Source organism: Plutella xylostella, chromosome 19, assembly GCF_932276165.1.
Source record: "Plutella xylostella chromosome 19, ilPluXylo3.1, whole genome shotgun sequence".
NCBI lineage: Eukaryota > Metazoa > Arthropoda > Insecta > Lepidoptera > Plutellidae > Plutella > Plutella xylostella.
The window spans coordinates 3,419,552-3,441,087 of record NC_063999.1 but is presented as its reverse complement, the minus strand read 5'-3'; the positions used below and the strand labels follow the sequence as shown (position 1 = coordinate 3,441,087).

General features: G+C 38.0%; 2 protein-coding genes and 3 non-coding genes across 6 annotated transcripts; 3 read left to right on the top strand and 2 right to left on the bottom strand.

Moving 5' to 3' along the window:
* The first annotated feature begins 1,179 nt into the window (after positions 1–1,179).
* Positions 1,180–1,298, top strand: LOC119690678. Its single transcript, XR_005253677.2, has one exon. It is a non-coding gene; the product is annotated as a 5S ribosomal RNA (ribosomal RNA).
* A 552-nt stretch (positions 1,299–1,850) lies between these two features.
* LOC105382826 (trimeric intracellular cation channel type 1B.1) lies at positions 1,851–9,654 on the bottom strand. The gene is made up of 7 exons (XM_011552777.3): positions 9,398–9,654; positions 7,329–7,485; positions 6,793–6,965; positions 5,379–5,478; positions 4,834–4,954; positions 3,639–3,803; positions 1,851–2,780 (listed from the first exon to the last, which is right to left on the bottom strand). The coding sequence occupies exons 1-6, from the start codon at positions 9,516–9,518 to the stop codon at positions 3,648–3,650; spliced, it is 828 nt and encodes a 275-aa protein (XP_011551079.1). The 5' UTR covers positions 9,519–9,654; the 3' UTR covers positions 1,851–2,780; positions 3,639–3,647.
* On the top strand, positions 8,631–8,702 carry Trnap-cgg. The gene has a single exon. It is a non-coding gene; the product is annotated as a tRNA-Pro (tRNA).
* A 173-nt stretch (positions 9,655–9,827) lies between the features above and the next one.
* On the top strand, positions 9,828–9,900 carry Trnav-cac. Its single transcript has one exon. It is a non-coding gene; the product is annotated as a tRNA-Val (tRNA).
* Positions 9,901–12,753: 2,853 nt separating this feature from the next.
* LOC105382827 (dentin sialophosphoprotein) lies at positions 12,754–21,098 on the bottom strand. 2 transcript variants are annotated; one of them, XM_048627796.1, is made up of 9 exons: positions 20,986–21,098; positions 17,725–17,874; positions 17,097–17,248; positions 16,401–16,574; positions 15,133–15,270; positions 14,276–14,771; positions 14,088–14,129; positions 13,842–13,916; positions 12,754–13,535 (listed from the first exon to the last, which is right to left on the bottom strand). In XM_048627796.1, the coding sequence occupies exons 2-9, from the start codon at positions 17,870–17,872 to the stop codon at positions 13,495–13,497; spliced, it is 1,266 nt and encodes a 421-aa protein (XP_048483753.1). In that variant the 5' UTR covers positions 17,873–17,874; positions 20,986–21,098; the 3' UTR covers positions 12,754–13,494. The 2 variants fall into 2 exon arrangements, with proteins under 2 accessions (XP_048483753.1, XP_048483752.1); XM_048627795.1 differs by lacking the exon at positions 20,986–21,098 and adding an exon at positions 19,993–20,282.
* Positions 21,099–21,536: the final 438 nt, after the last annotated feature.

Genomic DNA, 21,536 nt, shown 5'->3' with positions numbered 1-21,536 from the left:
GCGTGATTTGAAGATAAAGATACATTTTTTCGACACATAGACAGCAACAACAAAAAAATACAGATTTAAAGAAAAGAAACACATACTTATACAAAACAACAAAGAAAAAAAAGGATACACATCAAAATAACTGGAAAAAATATAAGCCCCAATTTACTTGTGTGGGACAGGGAGTACCATAATATTTTTTTTGGGGTACTCCCCATCTATGCGAAATATAAGCTTGATATCTTTACCCGTTTCTGAGAAAAAGGGCGGTGACAGACAGTCAGTCAGACAGACGGACAACAAAGAGATCCTATAACGGTTGCTTTTTTTCTTTTGACGTTCGAAACCCTAAAATTAAGTAAAAATATTATGATGTTTAGGCTACAGGAGGGAACAAAGAAACAGACAAACATACATATATACATACATACAATCAAAAATCATTACCCTCCTCCTTCGGCAGTCGGGTAAAAAGGAGTAAGACAGGGGGTCATTCTGAACTTTTGCTCTACGAGTTTTGGAAATTAACAAAAAAAAACCTTTTTCATAGAAACTTTGTTGGACATGTGACTTTTTACCATGCAAAACGAATATTTTTTTTCGCGAATTTGCAAATCTCGTAGAACAAAAGTTGTTCAGAATGACCCCTTGAGTCATCCCCTTTTGGCTTAGTATAGCCCTTTTGCGACACTATGTATTTACTTTGCTTTGTCGTCGGGGTTCAGTTGGCTGGAGGATGCCCAAAACTTATTATCTACACTTTAATACTTTTAGTTACCTTTCTACAAGTAAATACCACATTTGTTTGAGAAAGCTAATCGGGTTCCGAGTATAGAGTAAAGTGGCACCCCTATTAATTTCTACTCTTTCCTGGTGCCTACCAGTGTAAGTAAGAATTATACTTACTTACCCTAAAATCACCCAAAATGTACTTGAACATAATTGTCAATAAAGTTGGCGAGTAAAAGTTTATCGACCCACTGTGCAAACTTACATGTGTGCGTGTCACTGCCTGTGCTGTGTGAAGAGCATTGAAAACCCAAAATTGGCGCGGCACGTCACCCTGTACGGGCCCTTAACACGCGAAGTACATGCACTTGCGTTGTCTACTCAAATACAGGTCTGTGATCATAAATCATTGCTTGTAAGCCGTTTCAGTACCAAATTATTTTATTTTACATTATTGTTATCGTCAACGTCCATACCATGTTGAAAACACCGGTTCTCGTCCGATCACCGAAGTTAAGCAACATCGGGCGTGGTCAGTACTTGGATGGGTGACCGCCTGGGAACACCACATGTCGTTGACTTTTTTATAATTATGGAATTTTTTGCTCATTTTATGATGCTCAATGGCCAGCCAACAAACCTGCTCTCCATTAAGTATGGAGAGTCTCCATACAAAAATACACAGTTATCCTACTAATATAATGTGTATAGGTATGTTTGTTTCTTCTTCACGTCAAAACGGCTGCATCGATTTAAATGAAATTTGGTATGGAGGTAGCTGACAGCCTGACAGGCTACTTTATATCGCGGTATTCCCACGGGAAAACTTTTTAAGACGAAGCGATGCTCCCGGGAACAGCCTGTTGTAAAATAAATGCCACACTTTTACAAAATGCTGATTACAGTTTAGGTAAGTAGGTTGCTGATTATCATTATTAACATGTAGGTATACATAATTATGTACTTAATATGTATATACCTACCGGTATCCATAGCACAGAGCGCACGACAAGCGACCTGTGATAAAAGTGTGAGAGGACGACAATGGTGTGAAGACTTTTGTCACGCAACCCACTCGCGCGTCATCTACACACGTGTTTTTATAAAGAGGTATAAAAAATAATACTCAATGATAAAATCATAATAAAAAACAATTTTATTGCTTCCTTCTGTAGTCCCAATTATAATTAGTACATTATATTTAAATCTAATTTTGATCCTCTATCGTATAAGAGGATTATTTACAAATAATAAAAAATATCGAATTAGACAGACAAAGACAAGACAAATTATTAGATGTTTTATGAGACGATATATTTTTTAGAACATTAATTTTGATACGAAAAACATGCTCTAAACCACGGTTGCACCCTAGCAATTTAGTCAGGTTTTTCATTAAATACATTAATTCAAATTTCATTAAATAAAAACAAAAGGAAGTCGAAGTTTACATTCGCTCGTTTCGATCTTAGAATATAAACTTAAAATAACTACAATGCTCAATATATTTTGTGTATATTTTTTCACACCATTCCATTCTACAGGGCCTTTGTTTTAAATTAAATTAAAATATAATTTACAAGGAGAATACTAGTTGTACAGTATATTTGAAATTACAGACTAGGTATGTACTGTATCATATTAGGTATAATTATTTTATTATGAATTAACTTTGGCAATCAGGAATTGTAATAATAACTTAACTTATAACATATTCTAAAGCTAAGTATGTGAAAACACTTATAATGGCATAATTATAATGATCAATAATACCTACCTAGTTACTGTTAATTACGTAGAAATCGGCCATTAGTATTCTCACATACAGCTAGTCAAAATAAAAGTAAGTACCTAAAATATGTCTATGTCATAAAATAAGTATACGACTAGTAAGTACGGTTCAACTTAAAACTAATGAAATCAATACTTTGGTCGTTGTGCCATTTTTTTGTGAATTTAAAGGTTTTACGATTTTTTTATGTTTTTTGTTTTTTGGTAACTTATCATGTTATAGTCGCGACCGTCGATCTCATTGTCGGTGTCAGTTGATTAGAAGTTGGGACCTGCAAAAAAAACATTAAGAAATTAGTTTAAGGTATATATGAAAAATAAAAGTAGGTACGGTGGCCTGCGCCTAAAAGTAGGTATACAGGCGAAGTTTTTAAAATAGCGATCTCAAGCTCACATGCTGCTCAAGCACATACACATAAACACCACTGCTACACATATCACATACAACACGTCCCCGGATTTATAACAGATGTAGCTGGTCCCTTGATTATCAGGGATCGCTATTTTAAAAACTCCGCCTGTATACTTTTAGGCGCAGGCCACCGTACATAGACATAGCGCAACCAAATATATAAGTACGGTGGTGGCCTGCGCCTAAAAGTATACAGGCGGAGTTTTGAAAATAGCTATCCCTGATGATGAAGGGACCAGCTACATCTGTTATAAATCCGGGGACGTGTTGTGTGTGATGTGTGTAGCAGTGGTGTTTATGTGGATGTGCTTGAGCAGCATGTGCGCTTGAGATCGCTATTTTAAAAACTCCGCCTGTATACTTTTAGGCGCAGGCCACCGTACATACTTACTTACTTATATTTACGAGCCAAAGTTAGATAAAAGTACCTTATATTTAATATTAATAAGGTGGAATGATAAATGTGCACTTGCAAAGTGCAACCTCGGGAGCGAGCACAACGACGGAAAACCTTTGTCACGTCTTGATGCAAGTACGTACGCGTTTTTCACGCCGAAAATTGTGCTGGGCCTTCTGAAAGTCGTAGCTTGGCAAATCGCGCAAGCATAAAACCTCTATAACTCTATAAGCATGGCAATACTTACAATTTTTTCATTGGTTTTCACCCGTATCTCAAGTTTCTAGAGTTCAAAATAAGGGTTAATTAAAAAACACTTACAAGTCGCTCCTAATTGGTCTTCTTAGCGTCTTTAGACTCTTCTTTAGGCTGTCCCTTGCCGAGCAGCTTCGCCAGCGAGTCCCAGATGCCGCCCATGAAGAGAGCACAGAACAGGTTCTCGAACGGCACGAAGGGGTCGTGGATGCCCAGCAGGATTGAGGAGAGCTGGAAAAAGGAGTAATATTTGTCAGGAGGATATTAATAAAATGTAAGATAGCAGGGATGGGCGGGCGGGGTATACCACCTATTACAGGGGCCATTGTCACAAAATGTATTGTGTATGTTTTGAACAATTCTTGTTCTATGTTTCTCGACGAGATAGAGTAAGTAGTTTCAACAGCGCCAGTTTCAATTCGGTCCAAAAAAGTTGAATGTTCCTGAAGTTGGTCTTTGTCAAACTAACCAATCGCCTATTCATTATTACCTAACTAGTTAAGTACATAACTGAATAGGATACCAACGTATCTAATTAGTTGCAACTTTATCATCTTACATTAGGCCCGTAATCTAATCGAAAATAAATAGTTGCATAGGTAATATAGGTATATAAAATCTGAAATGAAAGTGAGGATTTTTTTGTATTTTTATGGCCGTACGAACTTCAATGCTCAGCAAACCGTAACACAAACAACAACGGGCTAATGACCTCACAGCCATAGTAGCTGGATAGATAACAAACTATCAACTTTCAAGTGTCTAACTATTATGGTTTTTGTGTTTGCGAAACGGCATGAGTCGGCATGACACAAAGAGCAATGGCAGCAACCTTGAGTTTCGACGTGATAAGCAAATTACGCAAACGAGAGCCACTTCACGTGAACAGTACCTACCTAAACTCTCTTTTGTTATTTTGATAGATAGCTCAGGGTAGTTCGTTAGTTTATTTACTATTACACATAATGTATTCATAGCTGATACAGGTACCCAGATATAATATAAGCCGAGGACTGATGATGACCCGTTTTTACCTCGGCCTTTCTTATCTAACCACCAGGTGGTCGGTCCAAAAGGGTGATAAATAATAATATTTTTTCTACTTCCATGCTTACAACTTACAACAAGGACAACGCACGTCTTCAGTACTTATACTCCAGTCGAGTTCAGCCTCTTAAAATAACTAAGTACAATCAGCTCGTAAAAAAGCTTAACTTAAAAAGCTTAAAAGTTATATACTTAACCTAAATCCATAGCTCACCTTAAAGTAGACGAAGAATATGACGATGCCAAAGTAGACAAGTGCGTGAGGAGCAGAGATGATGTCGGTCTTCTTGTCCAGGACGAAGATGATGGACGCCACCAGAGACGCCTTGGTGTAGCTGCGGGAGAGATTAGTATTGTTAGAGTTGGGTATTCCTTATAGGTTTATGGTATAGGGCCCTAGGGCATAAAAGTGTATGGACTTCAAATTCAAATTCAATTTATTTATTTTATTTATTTCTATGGCATTCATTTAGCAGCCAGCGGGATAGGCTATCGCTCGATTAAACGTCCATAGAAACACATACATAGAAACCGGCAACCTCATGTCATCGGCGGCCAAATGGCATACTATTAGACCTATTAGTTATGTACCTTTTTATCGAATGTAATATCATTCCACCCAAAGGTTGTCTGGAAGAAATCGCTTTCAGAGATAAGACCGAAGATAAGATGAAGTTATAGGTATAACAGCCTGCGCCTGGGGTTTTAGTGTACTAATAAAGACTATTTATTATCTTAAAGTGTATGAATGAAACTCACAAGCTGGGCTGCATGGTCTCGATGGCGGTGGGCGTCCAGGCGCCGCGGATGAGCCGCTCCACCAGCTTCGTGAACCCGGCGCCGTTGCCCTTCAGGGTACCTGCCAGAGGGCACGACACAGGTTAGTTTCAATATATAAAAGATATAAAGCCTGTATTCTTCGTTTTTATCGGAGTTTGACCAAAGCATTCGGTTTTTGAGTTGTGAAACCATTCAGTTTTTGAGTTGTGTATTGTTTTGTCTCCCACTGCTGGGCAAAGGCAACATGATAAACTGTCCACCGTTCGCGATCATGTGCCTTGTCCGACCATTCAGGCAAATATTCTATAATAGCCGGTGCCTGATTGTAGTTAGGTAAATGCAATTTGCCAGAACCACTAACATTTTCAGGCCTAGGTGAAAGCGAAGATGAGAGCGCCAGATCGTGTTGCAAAAAATCGTTCGCTTTTGTTTTATATAGTATAGGTAGGTACTCTATAGCAGTGTTTTTCAACCTGTGGGTTGCGACCCCCTGGGGGGTCGCGAAGCTTCTGTAGGGGGGTCGCCAGAGATCGAAATAACTGTGTATTTCAGTGAAAAAAAAATCATAAAGACAATTAATTTAATTAATATTTCTTGATATTGTATATAATATGATAGATCAGCGATCATTTATAGGCATTTTACTCAATCCTTGCGAGCATAGATTTTTATAGCAAACTACTAATAAATCTGTAGTTTTCCCGAGAAATCTTTTGTTGATACCTACAATTAGCTCGAGTCTACTCTTACTTTATCTTGCCTTCCACAAGAGAAGGTTTTTTGATTGATTCAGGTCATGTTTGCTTTCAATAAATGCAGAAAATAATATTAACTTTAATAAAATACTACTCTGTGTATAAGTAAGTAATAAAGCTTTTTACACAGAATGTATAATGGTTTTCAAAATTACGTCTAAATTAATTATATTACTCTTTTCAGATTTTTCAAAGTGAATACAGAGGCTGTTAATAATAACAGAAATGAATTGTACAGGATGTTGCAAAATGGGTATTTTTTTCGCGAGTTTTGAAATTTTGATTTCATTTTCCGACTTAGATATACCATGATGTACATGTAGGTTTCGGCTTAGTATACCCTTTTTGCAACACCATGTATTTAACAAAACTAATAAGATACTTTGACTATATTTAGGACCTTTTAAATGGTCGCCAATAAAACAAAACCCCCATTTTTTTGGCCCCTTTATACATACCTAAATGATAAAAAAACCGAAGGGTCAAGGGGGTCGCGAAATATTTTTTAATACCAGGGGGGTCGCGTCATGAAAAAGGTTGAAAAACACTGCTCTATAGCTTTTGTTTTCGTCTTGGACCCAAGGTTTCTTACGTTCCTGGTCTTTACTGGTACGCAAATATAAAAAAAACTGGCTTACCAATAATGATCATAATGACGTAAGCGTTAGGGTACAGTTTCCCGGCGTGGCTGACTCCGTCGTAGACCTTCTTGGCCCGGTAGATCTCCTTCATGGCCGAAGCCACCACCTTCACTGGCAAGAACTTGGCAACTTTGTAGCCGACGTCGAACGGAGTGTAGAATACTATGTACCTGGAAGAGGAAGATTGGGATTTTATTGATAAGTTTTGATATCAGATAAAGGGAGGTTGGGAAGGAGACAACATTCTTCCCTGGTTGGTCCTCTGGGAGACCGAGTAAATTCATAATGAAGAATGATTTCTGATGCAGTAGTCACAACGTGTCACAAGACTAACAAGTGAATAACAGTGCGGCTGTAAAGTTGTATCACATTTTCGATTCAGCTGTTTTATTTTCCGCTTACCATGCGTTCTCTGGCCTCATAGGTAGCACAAAGCACGCCGGGCTAGAGACGTTGAGTATAAATGATCGAGTCTGCGTTGTTCCAACAAAAGCTATACTCCAATTTATATACATCTTTAGTCCTTTATTTACCAGGTGACGGTGCCGATGAGCAGTTGCGGCGTGTTCTTGAGCGGCGCCAGCACGGGCTCGCCCAGCAGCCCGTTCACCACCATGCCGCCCGCGAAGATCACCAGCATCGTCGACAGCCAGCAGGCTAGGGGGTGCTTGCGGGAGAAGCCGTTGGCTCCTGAGGAATTAAGGGTATGGTAGATAACGGCTGAATGGTGTAGTATGGTTAGTGACCCTGACTGCTATGCCGAAGGTCCCGGGTTCGATTCCCGGCTGAGGCAGATATTTGTTTAAAGACAGATATTTGTACTCGGGTCATGAGTGTTGATATTTATATTTAGTATGTATCTATCTATATATTTTTGTAGATATATCACCTGCCGACACCCATAACACAGGTTCTGCGTTCTGCCTAACTTGGGGTCGGATGGCAGTGTGTGAGATGCCCCACATATTTATTTATTTATAAATGAAAAAAAATTAAGCTATCTTCTAATACCTACATGGTAAAGTACAGTCCAACTATAAAGTCATGACAATAAATATAAAGAGTCGATTTTGCAAATACTTTTTATCATTTGGCAGCAACGCAGCTAGCGTTATGGGGACTTTTGGGTCGGGTGCGTCCTGGGGTGGTTTATTTAGCTAAGTAAGTTGTGTTTTGTTTGTTTGTTTGTTTTATTTTTTTTTTGTTTTTTATTTTTGACGAAGCGAGGGTGGATTTTATGTTAAATGTTTGATAAATTTTGTACTTTTTATCATTGTCAGTTATTTACCTAACTGCTGACATTTTAAAAATTAAATACCGTTTGATAATGGCTTTTTAACAGATTGCTGCTGGTATACCGATTAAATACGGCCACTTCCGTTTTCAGGAGTATATACATAATTGAACTGTAAGTATAAGTAATAGAATAGAAAGAATAGAAATATCTTAATTCATAAGTATACAAACATCGGTAGTAGGTATACAACGTCAATTTTAAAGTAGGTAAGTACAACTATAATAGTGTGAGCATAAATGTTAACCTAACGCAATACACATCGAAAACCAAACTAGGTAGACGTATTATGGCTTTCGACGCCACCCTACGGACTACGGAAATCTTAAGCACACACTTAGAAAATAGGTATTTATTATAATATATTGAATCTAAAATAAAATTAATGTAATTTCCGCTAGAAACAAAAATTCTAGCGAAATAAAATTCACTTCTCCATTTTTGCGGTGATGGCGGATCGTTCGTACTACGTAAGCCGCGTCATTGCCGATGACGTCAGAGAATGTAGTAAAGATTTGATGATTTCGGCGTTAGTAGGCACGGCTCGTTGGTCTAGGGGTATGATTCTCGCTTCGGGTGCGAGAGGTCCCGGGTTCAAATCCCGGACGAGCCCTGTGAAAATCTTCTTTTGCATTTTTTACGTTTCAACGTTACAAACAACTTCAATCCTACTGTCCACTATTATTTGTAAAGGAATAATTAATAGTTAACTCGCTAAATAGTAGTAAGGAACTACTATTATATTTTTGTTTACAGCGCCATCTATGATTTAGTAGACGAAGAATTATAAACCCCTGTTCACCAAATTTTAGAGCGCCTGCATTCTACAATTTGCAACCGCAAATAAGGAAGGTTTTATGCTGCAATTTGATTGCAATTATAAATAAGGAGCTGTTAATAAAAGTTTTTTGTCCTGAAAAAATCCTTAGTGCCCATTATTTTATGATAAGATATACCTAAAGGCACAAATATTTAATCTACAAGATAGCAAATGCAGTTTAATTGATATCTAATCTCTGTAAATAATGAGAAACAATTTTTGTATAAGTAATCATGGAGAATTTAGTTATTTCAGATGGTTTTATGCGCATAATTTACAGTAGTCCGACATTCAGCTATGCGGAATGAAGGTACAGGGAAGCGGTCTATTTTTAACCTTATTCAGATCTTTTATTTCGGTCGGCGTAGCCCGACAACGTTTAATTTTGGAATAAATGTATTAAACCCATCATCACAGGATACGGATATGGTGCACTTACAGTCTATTTGGCGGGCAATCGTTCAAACGGAATGATTTAATAAACTTACCGGCTCCCAAATCCTCTCGCACCGACAGAGCGCATAATAAAGAGTGTGCGATGTCAAAATACGGGAACATCTTCAGTTTGATGACCTGGTTGGCCAGGTCCAAGAACGCCTCGGGATCCATGGCGGTGGTTTGTGTGGGGCTCGCGGTTAAAAAGCCAGAAGATGAAAACTAAACACCGACAATAGGTGGAGGACACGATACGCGTCCGATCGCGGGCGACTCAGCCGCGAGACTGAGAGGCAAAATAGTAAACTGATGTGGATGGAGTTGATTGAGCAGGTTTCCCCGAGTATTTCTGTCTGCCAGGAGACCGCGGCCACGCGTTCGATCGTCAACTATTATCAACCGTGATTTAACTTTCATTTCCAGCCAGACAGATTTAGATGTAGGAGTCGTGATATTAATGACTATTTTGGCTATAGATGTCAAGTTTCCGTAGTGTAGCGGTTATCACGTGTGCTTCACACGCACAAGGCCCCCGGTTCGATCCCGGGCGGAAACAGTAAACCTTTTTTTTATGTATGTATCGTTTTTTATAAACGCTGATAGTGTACAACTACAAGCACATGGTGTATCTTTTTAGATACCTACACGAACACTATCGCATCGCAACTTTAGACAGTGTTTCATTGACAAGCTCAGTTTTGATGCATTTTATACGACCGAGATAAAATCAAAAACAAAATAAAAAAACCGGCCAAGTGCGAGTCGGGCTCGCGCACAAAGGGTTCCGTAGCTTAAATCAACCTATCTCAAAAACTATAAGAGATACTTTGATCAAACCAAAAATCGTTGAAAGAGTTAATTAGCATGCATCACCTCTATTTTTTTTAGAATTTTATACCCCGTAGTTATAAAAATAGAGGGGGGGGGACATACTTTTTACGACTTTGAGAGCTGATATCTCAAAAACCGTTCACTTTAAGAAAAATGATTTTTAGAAAACTTTATATCATTTTAAAAGACCTTTCCATTGATACCCCACACGGGTATGTACATCGAAAAAAAAAATTTCATCCCTCAGTTACATGTATGGGGGGCCCCACCCCCAATTCTTTTTTTTACTATTTAGTGTCATATTTTTGTAGCGGTTCATACAACACATATTCCCATCAAATTTCATCACTGTAGTACTTATAGTTTCCGAGTAAATCGGCTGTGACAGACGGACAGACGGACAGACGGACACACGGACATGACGAAACTATAAGGGTTCCGTTTTTGCCATTTTGGATACGGAACCCTAATGATCCATATAATGACGCATAGCAAATCTCTGGTGGGAAGAAAGGCACCCTTATTCGGATTGGATCGTATGGGCGTTGTGATAACACTTTGTTTATTTAATCTTTGGGTAGTAGACGCTTAGAATAGTAGAATCACAGATCATGATCGAATGAAATGAAACAACGTGCTAGAAAATCATGATAAAATAGAATTTAATATTTAACAATATATTAAAAAGTACAAAATACACATTATAAAAAATAGCTGACAATATTTTTTCAGTCTTCTCCTTGTCTAAATCATTTGGAAGCACAGCCAAACTCTTACTCTTTGGATTTTTTTCGTATAAAACACAGTAAAATAATCTCTTAGAAATAACCAATATTAATAGGAATCATTGTAGGAATATAAATTATTATTAATTGCTCTTACATAATATCGATTGCACAGTATAAGTCTACTTTTGGGTGAAATGTAGGTACTAAAATAATTTAAATATTAAAATAGAGGAACTAGGTGTTTAATATCTACTTAGCTAGAAACGCTAAATGAATTTTAGTATTAGTAGTACCTATGTCATGGCTATTATTCTATTGCAAGTAGGTATCTACAAGAAAAAAAAACTTCTTAGTTAGCTTAAACCTTAGGAATAGTTAATTTGTATAAAAAATAATCATTTGTTAGTTACCTTCTGATACTTTTGCTTCAATTAAATGCGAGCATATCACGGTATTGATCGGATTTATAATTATTTGAAAAAGCATTTTTTTCCCTAAATATAACAACATTTGCTGAGATTCAAAAAGCAATAATTTATAAAAACAATTCTATGGAGCATCAATTTCAATTGAGTGGATGAATATCAAACTGCCATATGTCCACCTACCCGAAAAATTGACTTTTTGATTTGGTCGTGTTCTCCGTTAAAATGTCAGTTTGCCTATGCCCTTCAAGTTCCAATAAGTGCAAGGCATCCATGAGAAAAAAGCCGTTAAAAAAGTAAGTTTTTTTCAAATCCTTTTAAGTCTAACCGTTTCGCATTACAAATTTTCACAAGTCCATTCCGGCCAATCACAGAGCGTAATTTTTTCAACATGGCGTCAGTCTTGGTGAGAATTTCGAGGCTGTGGTGTGTGCTCCCAGTGTTTTATAACGAATATGAATGAAAATGTTGAGGAAATTGTGATTGTGGACCCTGATAAAGCTCGGAAAAGGAAAAGATTGAAGAGTGTAGCAAAAAAACGACAGAAAACTATGGCGAAGTAAATTTTAAAACCCCTTTTTTCCAACCCACGTGTCAATCACAAAGCATTTTCGTAGTAAACACAGGGCCGTATCGGGTAGAATATAATACAGTAGGTAGGTACTTTTCTACCGATAAATGTTGGTTGATTAACTTCATTGTATTTAATAGAATATAGACTATATTAGTCTTACTGAGTCCGGCCCTTGATATTAGTATTTTTCAAACAACTATAAGTCCTTATGACTCATATCAAAACAGCATAAGTCTTGTATGGGCATATCAAACTGCTATAAGTCCAAACTGTTTATTAACTTTTACGCGTTTCTATGAGTGTTATAATGGATTTTTTTATTAAAATACATTCTTAAGGTCACAAGTCAACTGATTAAATCACGGGGCAAGTTCTATGACCATTAAATAACAGAGAAAACAAACACCTCCATTTCCCAAATTTTGCGTGGACGTGACATATGGCAGTTTGATATTTATCCACTCAATTAAGCTTCACAACATCTTATAGCTACATAAGTAATCTAAATGAAGCTGCCTAGTCTTTTATTTTCTTGTCTTGTATTTAAAAATATCAACTACTCAATAGCTGTCTTATATTTCTAGAGTCAGACAATGCTAACTTTGTAACAGGTAAAGGGTGATCTTCTTTAACTTGATTCGCTCTATCAATTAATAATTAAAAGTCATACCACGAGTTCATGGTAGCCGAGAAAGCGCCCGCTTCTCACGCCAGAGATGCGAGCTCGAATCCCGGCGTTGGTTGAAGAAAACATGGTGAGGAAACCTGTACATCTAGATATGTGAAACCACCAACACGCCACTACGGTCTACTGACTTGGATCATCCAAGCTTAGGAAAAACTTGGGGATATGCACAAAGGTTCCATTCGAGAGAGCCAGGTGCTGGTTTCTACCTACACCCCCACAGAGAATAGAATAGAATAGTCATACCATGTCAGAAATTACAGAGAATAGGTACTCGTAATAATTATTGTTTATAGTAAACCCAGGATAAGTCTGCATAAGATACAAACTGGAAACACTAAAAAATACAAAGAGTGATGATGTTGTGTCAAATATATTGTTCAGTGTGACCAGTTTATCTTATACATATACAGACTTATTGATGTCGATTCTGAAGGCGGAAATTCTAATTTGAATGCTGTCAAAACCTTAAATTCTTAGTTTAAAACTCGACTCTATGACTGTTCCCTGAAATCTCATTTTATACTAGCATTTTTTTTGTTTGACAGCGTTAAAATTAGAATTTCTGCCTTCATCATTGTGGGTTTATTATATCAAAGATTGCCCTCATAAAGTTTGGTGTTGCCACTTGTTAATGTTGCAAAGATAGTATTTTCGGACTCCACCATACATTTTTTTGTATTCAAAATGGAAACACAATAAATAGCTATTACCTACGGCAAATAGTTATCTATAATTACAAGGCAATCAATAAATACGGTAGCCGAAAAGATCCGTTCTTTTAAAAATGGAAACTGATTTCAGACTAGGAACCGAAATTCATCAAATGCCTTGTAATATAACGATAATGTATTACAGAATATTCTACTAACGTATGCCAAACAGAAATCCACTCGATATCTTATTATTAGTCGTAAAACGACGCTGCTTCGCGGTGCCTGTTGTTCTCTGAAAAGAATGGAAACTTCATATAACATTTTTGTCAATGAACATACTAATAATAATATATGGAGGAGGTAAGATGTGGCAATAAAAGATGTGGTCCATTGCAAAAGATCGTCCGAAGTTGGGTAGTATTTTTCTTCGCAGGATTTGTAGCTTCACTTAGAAGTTTAAGCGCAACGAGAATAGATGTCGCCACAAATATGTAAAATACACAAAGTTGCAATGTTTATAGAAAGGTTTCGGGTTTCTTTAGGCAAACTGAGTTGGGTTTTAAGTCTATATTATTTGGTAAAAACATAATCTACGAACCTCTGACTGGCGATCCATTGTTGGAAGACACTCGCATCGCTGGAGCACTCAATTCTCGCCTGTCCGCGTAGCGTCCTAAAGTACAATATGGCTTGTAAAGTAACTTTCAAATGATGTATGATCTTCGTTCTATGAAATCGAATGCAGAATGATTCTATGGAACTGTCTCTATTTTACCAACATGCTGGTTTTTTGTTTCATGCAATAAAATCTGATCTCTCTTTTTGGCAAAATTCTGTCAAATACCTGTTTTTTTTCCCGGGGAACTGTTTGACCCTCTGTCGTTGGCTGTAAATTAGAAAATATATCGTCAATTATATCAAACTTTCACTTCATTATTTCTCTAATTTTTTCCAAAACAAGCGAATTCGAGACCTCCTTAGACTTGATCAGCAATTTCGGTTTGGGTTGGAAGAAGTCAAGTATTTTCCTACCGATTTTCTTCTTTTGCTGCTGTTTCGTAGAGTTTTTCTCGCCCTGTATAAACGATAGGGTTTCCTCCTTTGCCGAATTATATTTCACATCCTCATTTTTGAACGGGTCGCAGGCATCATTAGGTTTTGACACGTCGCTTTTGTTATTAGCGTGGTTTACGTCATTTTTGGGTGGCGTTATTATGCTTTCACTTTTACTCTTAGAATTGTTTGAGTTATGATTCGACGAGTTGGCTTTAGAGATTGAGTTTTGCGATTTCTTGGACTCTTCGTCTGTTAGCGTGATGTCGTTGGGGTTGACAGTTGTGCTCTTGGATTGGTCTTCGGGTTCTAGGGCCGACACTTCTTTCTCTGGGGTGAATATAGCGTTGTCGCCTTTCTCTGGGGTCGACATGGCGTGCTTGTTGGGAGTGGATACTGACACGTCGTTGCTGAACACGGTCTCTCTGTCTGACTCCGAGTCTGTCTCCGATTTGATACTCGCCGCGTTCGTTAGCTGGAATTAGAAATAAACTGCTTTTAGTGATAAATGGCAGATATTGCATAGGAGAGAAGGGTACATTTTTTTGTCAATATTAATTTGAAAAGCAATTAATATAAAACTAACGAATGACAAAAGAAAAATCCTAATCCAAAGACAATTAAGTTTATTGTGAGTATGTAATTAAAATATGAACCTATGCTTTTTCGGGCCTAGAGCAACGACACATAAACACGATGCGAAGTAGCGCCGTGCCACTCTCTTCCATTAGAAACCTGCGAATGGGTAGGTGACGGTTTTGCGACGCGACGTCGTTCATTTGTGAAAGCCTTTATTGACCAATAATAATCCAATAAATCCAACACTATCTCCTCACCGTATAGCTGGAGTCGTCATCGCTATCGCCCGCGTTAAGATCGATCATCATCTTCTCAATGAGTCGGTCCATCGTGTTCTCCGCCGCCGCCGCGCCCGCCGCCGCCTCACGCGCGCGGTTTTTATTGCGTTTTACCACCTGTAGGACAGATAAACCATCATTAATGTCAGCCATAGAGATCGGTGGACAAAGATCGAAGAAGATGTAGGAATTTTGATTAAGGGACAAGTCGACGAATACCTTTGGCATCGCAAATAGCACAAGCATCGAATATACCATTGGCCCGTGAATCTTTTCATCAAGCACTCGGGATTGTCTCGTTAATGCCACCCAAAAGTCGGAAGGCAGAATGCCATCATTCGTGCTCATATAAGAATGCTTTACTGTCTTCAATAGACGTGTACCTGACCCCTCTCAGTAGCAATGTCACTCTGAGTGGGGTCACGTATCTCTATTCGGTTGTAAGCTTACTATCCTTTATCATCTGGCGCCAGAAAAGTTCCATAACACGTCTAAAAATATAAAGTGCATCTGAATGAAAGGTCAAAACTCTTTCTATCTCATCTCAAATATCAGACGTGACGCTCTCATTATCTAGAAACAATAAAAATATTGATTTCGAGTGCCACAAGCGTACAAACACAATAATAACAGTAGTTAATTACCTCCTTTATGAGGGTTATTTAATTGTAAATAATGATTGTGGTATCTACGAAAGATGAAAGTCGGAGCGATGTTAAGACACTGAGCTGTTAATGAATTGATTCCAATGAATTGTTGGAAAAAATCATTATTATAGCTGCTATTATTATTTACTAGCTGTTCCCGCGAGCTTCGCTTCGCCTTAAAAAGTTTTCCCGTGAGAATTCCAGGATAAAAAGTAGCCTATGTTCTTTCTCAGGGTCTAGACTATCTGTATACCAAATTTCATTCAAATCTGTTCAGTAGTTTGGCGTGAAAGAGTAACAGACAGACAGACAGACAGACAGACACAGTTATTTTCGCATTTATAATATTATATATAGTTAGGATAATGAAATTTAACAGTGGATATAGGATTGTTGTTTAGGATAATGTATCCTAATCACTCTGTACATAGTACAATCCATCCTTTCTTTTTAAAAATCACATCTATATTCATTCTGTGACCACTACTCGTGGCCTCCCCGAGTCACGTATCATCTGTCCCTTACAAACATACGTTCCCTGGGCCGACAGCGACTACCCCAAAATGGCCTACGAAGGGTTGATGTCTAAATAACACTCACCAGCAGCTGTTGCTGATCCGTGTTGTTGTTGAGCTGCCGGTTGAAGCACATGGTGTAGTCCAGCAAGGCACGCCAGCCGCCCGGCGCCGCGCCGCCCGTGCGCGCGCGCATCAGCCTGCTGCCCTGGTACTTGAGCGTGCGCAGGTAGCGCCGCTTGTGTTGGATGAAGGCCACCTGTTGAGGGAGGTAGGTTGTCATTTTAAGGACGCTTAAATACCCACAAAATCAGCTGTTAATAGTTGACGTATCATTGCACTTAGAAATACAGATGAAATTTAAGAGATGTGGTTACCATAACTAATTGAGCGTGGGTGATTTTCTAAAACACAAAAGTACACATAGCTGTCTAGTGGTTAACAGCAGAAGGACTACTTGACCATTCACAGCGCAGGGCATTAAAAAAGTCAGAAAAAGTAGTATCCGCACAAACTAATAGAACATGATACATCTAATGTTTACGAAGCTAGTCATGCTACTTTGCCTTAGCGAGTAAGTTGTGAGTGTTTTGACTCTTGTAACCCTACACTATACCGAACGGCTAGCACGAGGCGCATTTAAGACGTGACAAAAGTTTTGCATCGCGCTCACTCACATCGCACAGCAAGCGCGAGCGCGACGGTAAACTTTTGTCACGTCTTAAATGCGCCTCGTGCTAGCCCTTCTCTATATTAAATTCACGATAAAAATCCAACTCACCACATCAGCAGACCTCAACGGCGGCTTCCCCATGGCGAGGTGCAGCAGCGATGCGGTTTCCCGCGCGCCGCGCAGCAGCACCAGCAGCGGCAGGAACAGCAGCCAGGGTAGCGGACGCACCAGCTCCGGCTGAGCCCGGGTGTCTTGCTCCACTGGGGAGTGTAGGGTTCAGTTTATATTGGGAAGTTTCTAGACGGTTCCACAACCTTCTAAACCAACCAACTTTCTAGAGGGTTGGAACGGTCGTTTATGGATTTGAATAGAGAACACCCTCGGTAGCGGACGCACCAGCTCCGGCTGAGCCCGCGTGTCTTGCTCCACTGGGGAGGGTAGGGGTCAGTTTATATTGGATAGTTTCTAGACGGTTCCACAACCACTGGATTCAAATTAGTTAAGATCTTTCTAGACGTTTGGAACGGTCGTTTATGGATTTGAATAGAGAACACCCTCGGCAGCGGACGAACCAGCTCAGCATGGCCTCTCATGTCTTGCTCCACTGGGGAGGGTAGGGGTCAGATTATATTGGGAAGTTTCTAGACGGTCGCCAGCTAGAGGCTGTAAGTTACTTGGATTTAGATTAAGAACACCGCGGCGGACGACATAGAGCTCTATATACAAAGATACACACGTGGCGGAGGCACGGCCCACTTGGCGGTCTTCTCGAGGGTCCAGAGCGCGCGGTCCAGCCCGCGCAGCGCCGCCTGCCCCGCGCGGTAGCTCACCAGGTGCTCCGCTAATGACTGCAGCAGCTCTAGGAAGAGCCCTATCAGCTCCATCACTGGAACAGGACAAAGTTCATGTCAGAATTTTTTTTAGAAATATTCTACATAGTATACTATTTACGAAACGGTAATACTTAATTGGCGTACAAAAAAGGTTGCCTATACCCAACAGTGGGTGATAGAAGGCTGATGATGATGAATAATGGTAATATTGTGCACAAATATTATAAACAGGAATGATTTAATTGTTTCTTTGTATTTAATAGTCTCAAAAACTGATGAACCGGTTTAAACATTAGGTATTTGCGTTATCCTTGAGTCCTAACACACACACACACGCACTCACGCCTTGTACTAATGTACTCCCTTGCGGGGTAGGCAGAGGTGCATTGCTGCACCCACTTTTCGCCAGAGTGTTATGTAAGTCCCAATGTAATAGGGGGCGGGCCTATTGCCATTTTCCGGGCACATCCAAGACCCGAGAACAAATATCTGTGTTTAAACAAATATCTGCCCCAGCCGGGAATCGAACCCGGGACCATCGGCTCAGTAGTCAGGGTCACTAACCACTACGCCATTCGGTCGTCCTTGAGTCCTAAAGGCTAGAAATAACGACAGGAAATCCAGTAAAGGCAGTGCGACGCTCGCGCGAAAAAAAATATAATATACAGCCTAATCTATTTTTTTCATTAAAATTGTCTAATTTAAGATGAGGAGCTGTGGTGCCTATTGTAATAGTACAAAATGATTACAACGTTTTCAGATCATAAACTTATTATAATAGAGCTCAGTAAAATCCCTGACACGACTGTTGATGTTGATAAAAGAAACAAATGAGGCGAGCTCTCCACTCCAGACAACACGGAATTTAACCCGGAACCTCCGATTAAGGGTCTGAGCGCTTAACCTCTGGCACACGCCGCCCGCAGCGTCTATCTTATCAGTGGTTATTGATGGTTGCCATATTTCAAAATGGAGATATACTTAAACGATTATGTATCTGTACTTTGTAGTGGCAGCATCGGCAGTAGCAATTAATTATGTAGTTTATGTTTATGAAAATCAGGGCTGATTTTGATTGGTTCAGTTGAAAAAAGTTGTACTTATTATGAATAAATATATTTTGTGTGGTCATGTCTGCAACTGCATGTATTGGTAGTATGTTATTTAGAAAAAACCTGTAAGTAGTAATTTAACAGGCAATTTTACTCAAGTATTTCATATTGATAGGAGATGGTACCCAAAGAAGAAGATTTCACATTAAGTAGTAGTGTAGTAGGTACAATAAGTAGCTAGATACCTAGATCCTAATGGCAAAATTTGCATAGTATTGCATAGTGCTGTGGCGTTCCTTGTGAGAGGCCTCTGTGGGCAATTAAGGGTTTAATGATAAAATAAGTACCATAAACTAATTCAATGTTATCTGAAGTTGACACAACACACATAGGTTTTTAAATGTTATGTCTAAAACAGTACTCGTATTATTTTGTTTGATAAATGTGTAATCAGAAAATCTGAGGACATACACATTTAATCAATAATATTTGTTGCTATGACTAGTTTTATTGTTATTAAACATAAATAATATACACATTACACACTAATTAGAAGCTTAGACAAGATGGTTTTGCAAACATAATGGTGAATAATTCCTTAAATTGGCAGTAGTGTAGGTTGAGTGGTACAAAATGGTTTTAGAATGAAGCCCATCTTTTGTACCGACACTTATATTTTATATTTGTGCAATTAAAAATTTAATGAAGTACCATTGATTAAAATAAATAAATTAAATCTTTACTTAAAACAGTTTATTACTGTTGGTGAGTACTGTTTAAAAGTGTACAATTATGTAATATCAAAAACTTTAACCACTTAACATTTATGTGTATAAATAAGATAACAGTATGTTTTTAAACTTATTATAACTTATCACTGTTATCAGTTCACTTTCTTTCTAATGCTACACTAATAAACATAATTAAAGTAATTACATCATTTTACAAATGATTTGAATTGATCCTCTAGAAAATATATTTGTTTTAATTAAAATTTAACTATAAAATACATTATTACTATAGAAAAATAAGCTCATAATATTCTAATTTTTAAAATTAATTATCTGTTCTTTAAACAGTTCCACCAATTAAAACCACAGAAATTATACAGAAACCAACCTGCTCTATACATTTGTTTAAAGCTCACTCCAAAATATATTCAAACAGCCAGTAAAATATCAGTCACTTCAGATGGTATCACCCAAACGACACATGCACATGGTGACAAATAAAAAACTGTACTACAGGCATGTTATCAATAACTTCAGTCCCGCCACTTCACCAGTGTAAGCAAACACATCACTGCACATAAATACATCTCACTTTATACCTTTGAGATAATAGGAGGCAGAGGGCAGAGTTCAATGCAATCATAGGCAGATATGATGGGGCCGCGCCGGTAACATTTACTTGTATCACTGTTTGGCTAGAGCTCCCAGAGAATCTAATTATAAACTTTATAAATATCTAGAAAGTTTTGTAAGGGTGTTCAAATCCTGACATAACTTAAGTTTAAATCCTAGTTTATTTTTTATTGTTGATTATGGTAACCATAAAAGAACTATGAACCCTCATAATATAGTCGATCTAGCTTACATACACTTTATTGATCTACAGATTTGTAGAGAAAAATACATTTCTTGATGACTTCAGTTCATTGTAATATACTTAATTGAAATATTACATTAAAAAAATAGATACACATGGAAATCCTGTGAAATTTATAATTGGTAGGTATTTAATTAAATGAAAGTATTCCAAATAGTTTAAGTTTATATTTTTATACCTACATATTATGACCATGTATAAAATAAACGTACCTACCCTCTGTTTTATTTCTGTGAACTATGTCGATTAACCCTATACACCAACAGTCTAGGATTAGGAACCCTAGGATTCCAACTCGGTCGTAGTTGCTTGCCCAGTTAGATCCAGGCAGATCGTTTAATATTGTTCCTACTATTTTATAGTTCAAATAAAGAAGTTTTCAAACCACCACGACGGCACCGGTTCACCGGTCATCTTTGATTTCTTGATATTTGATCAGTAAGGATATTTCAGTTACACTATTTCAATGCTAGATAGTAATAGCAAAGGATTAATAAATCTTACCGGATTTCAGAAGACCAAAAGAAGAAGATATAAAATAATCTAAATTAGAAACCGACCACTATTTACATCGAAACAACCAAACAAAATGAATGATGATGAATGTCAATGTCAAATTGACAACTTTTCTTAACTATTGTCAATGTCAACATCTTCAATTTTGTTTCACTGTTTATAATCTGTCGCAACTTCAGTCCTTGCTTCACATTGATATAGTGCCACAATCTTATCTGTTCCGGTGGTCAAAATGTGCAACAACGAGACGTCATTGTCAAACGTCATTTCATACTCTGTGCGTTATTTGAGCTGTCAATTTCTGCGAAGAAGCTGACGCTACGTTATTTAGTTAATTTGTTTTGTGATTTTCTGGGTGAAATACTGCCAAAAGCGCTGTAATGTGATGCAAGAAAAGTAGTACTAGATATATTGGCTTTTATGCAGGAAGAATAACGTATTCAGGCGCCTTTAATTCCGTTTCAAAAATTGGAAGAACGAGTTGCAGCGGCTACAGGTAAGTGTTGCCAAATATGACGAATAATTTTACCCATGTATAC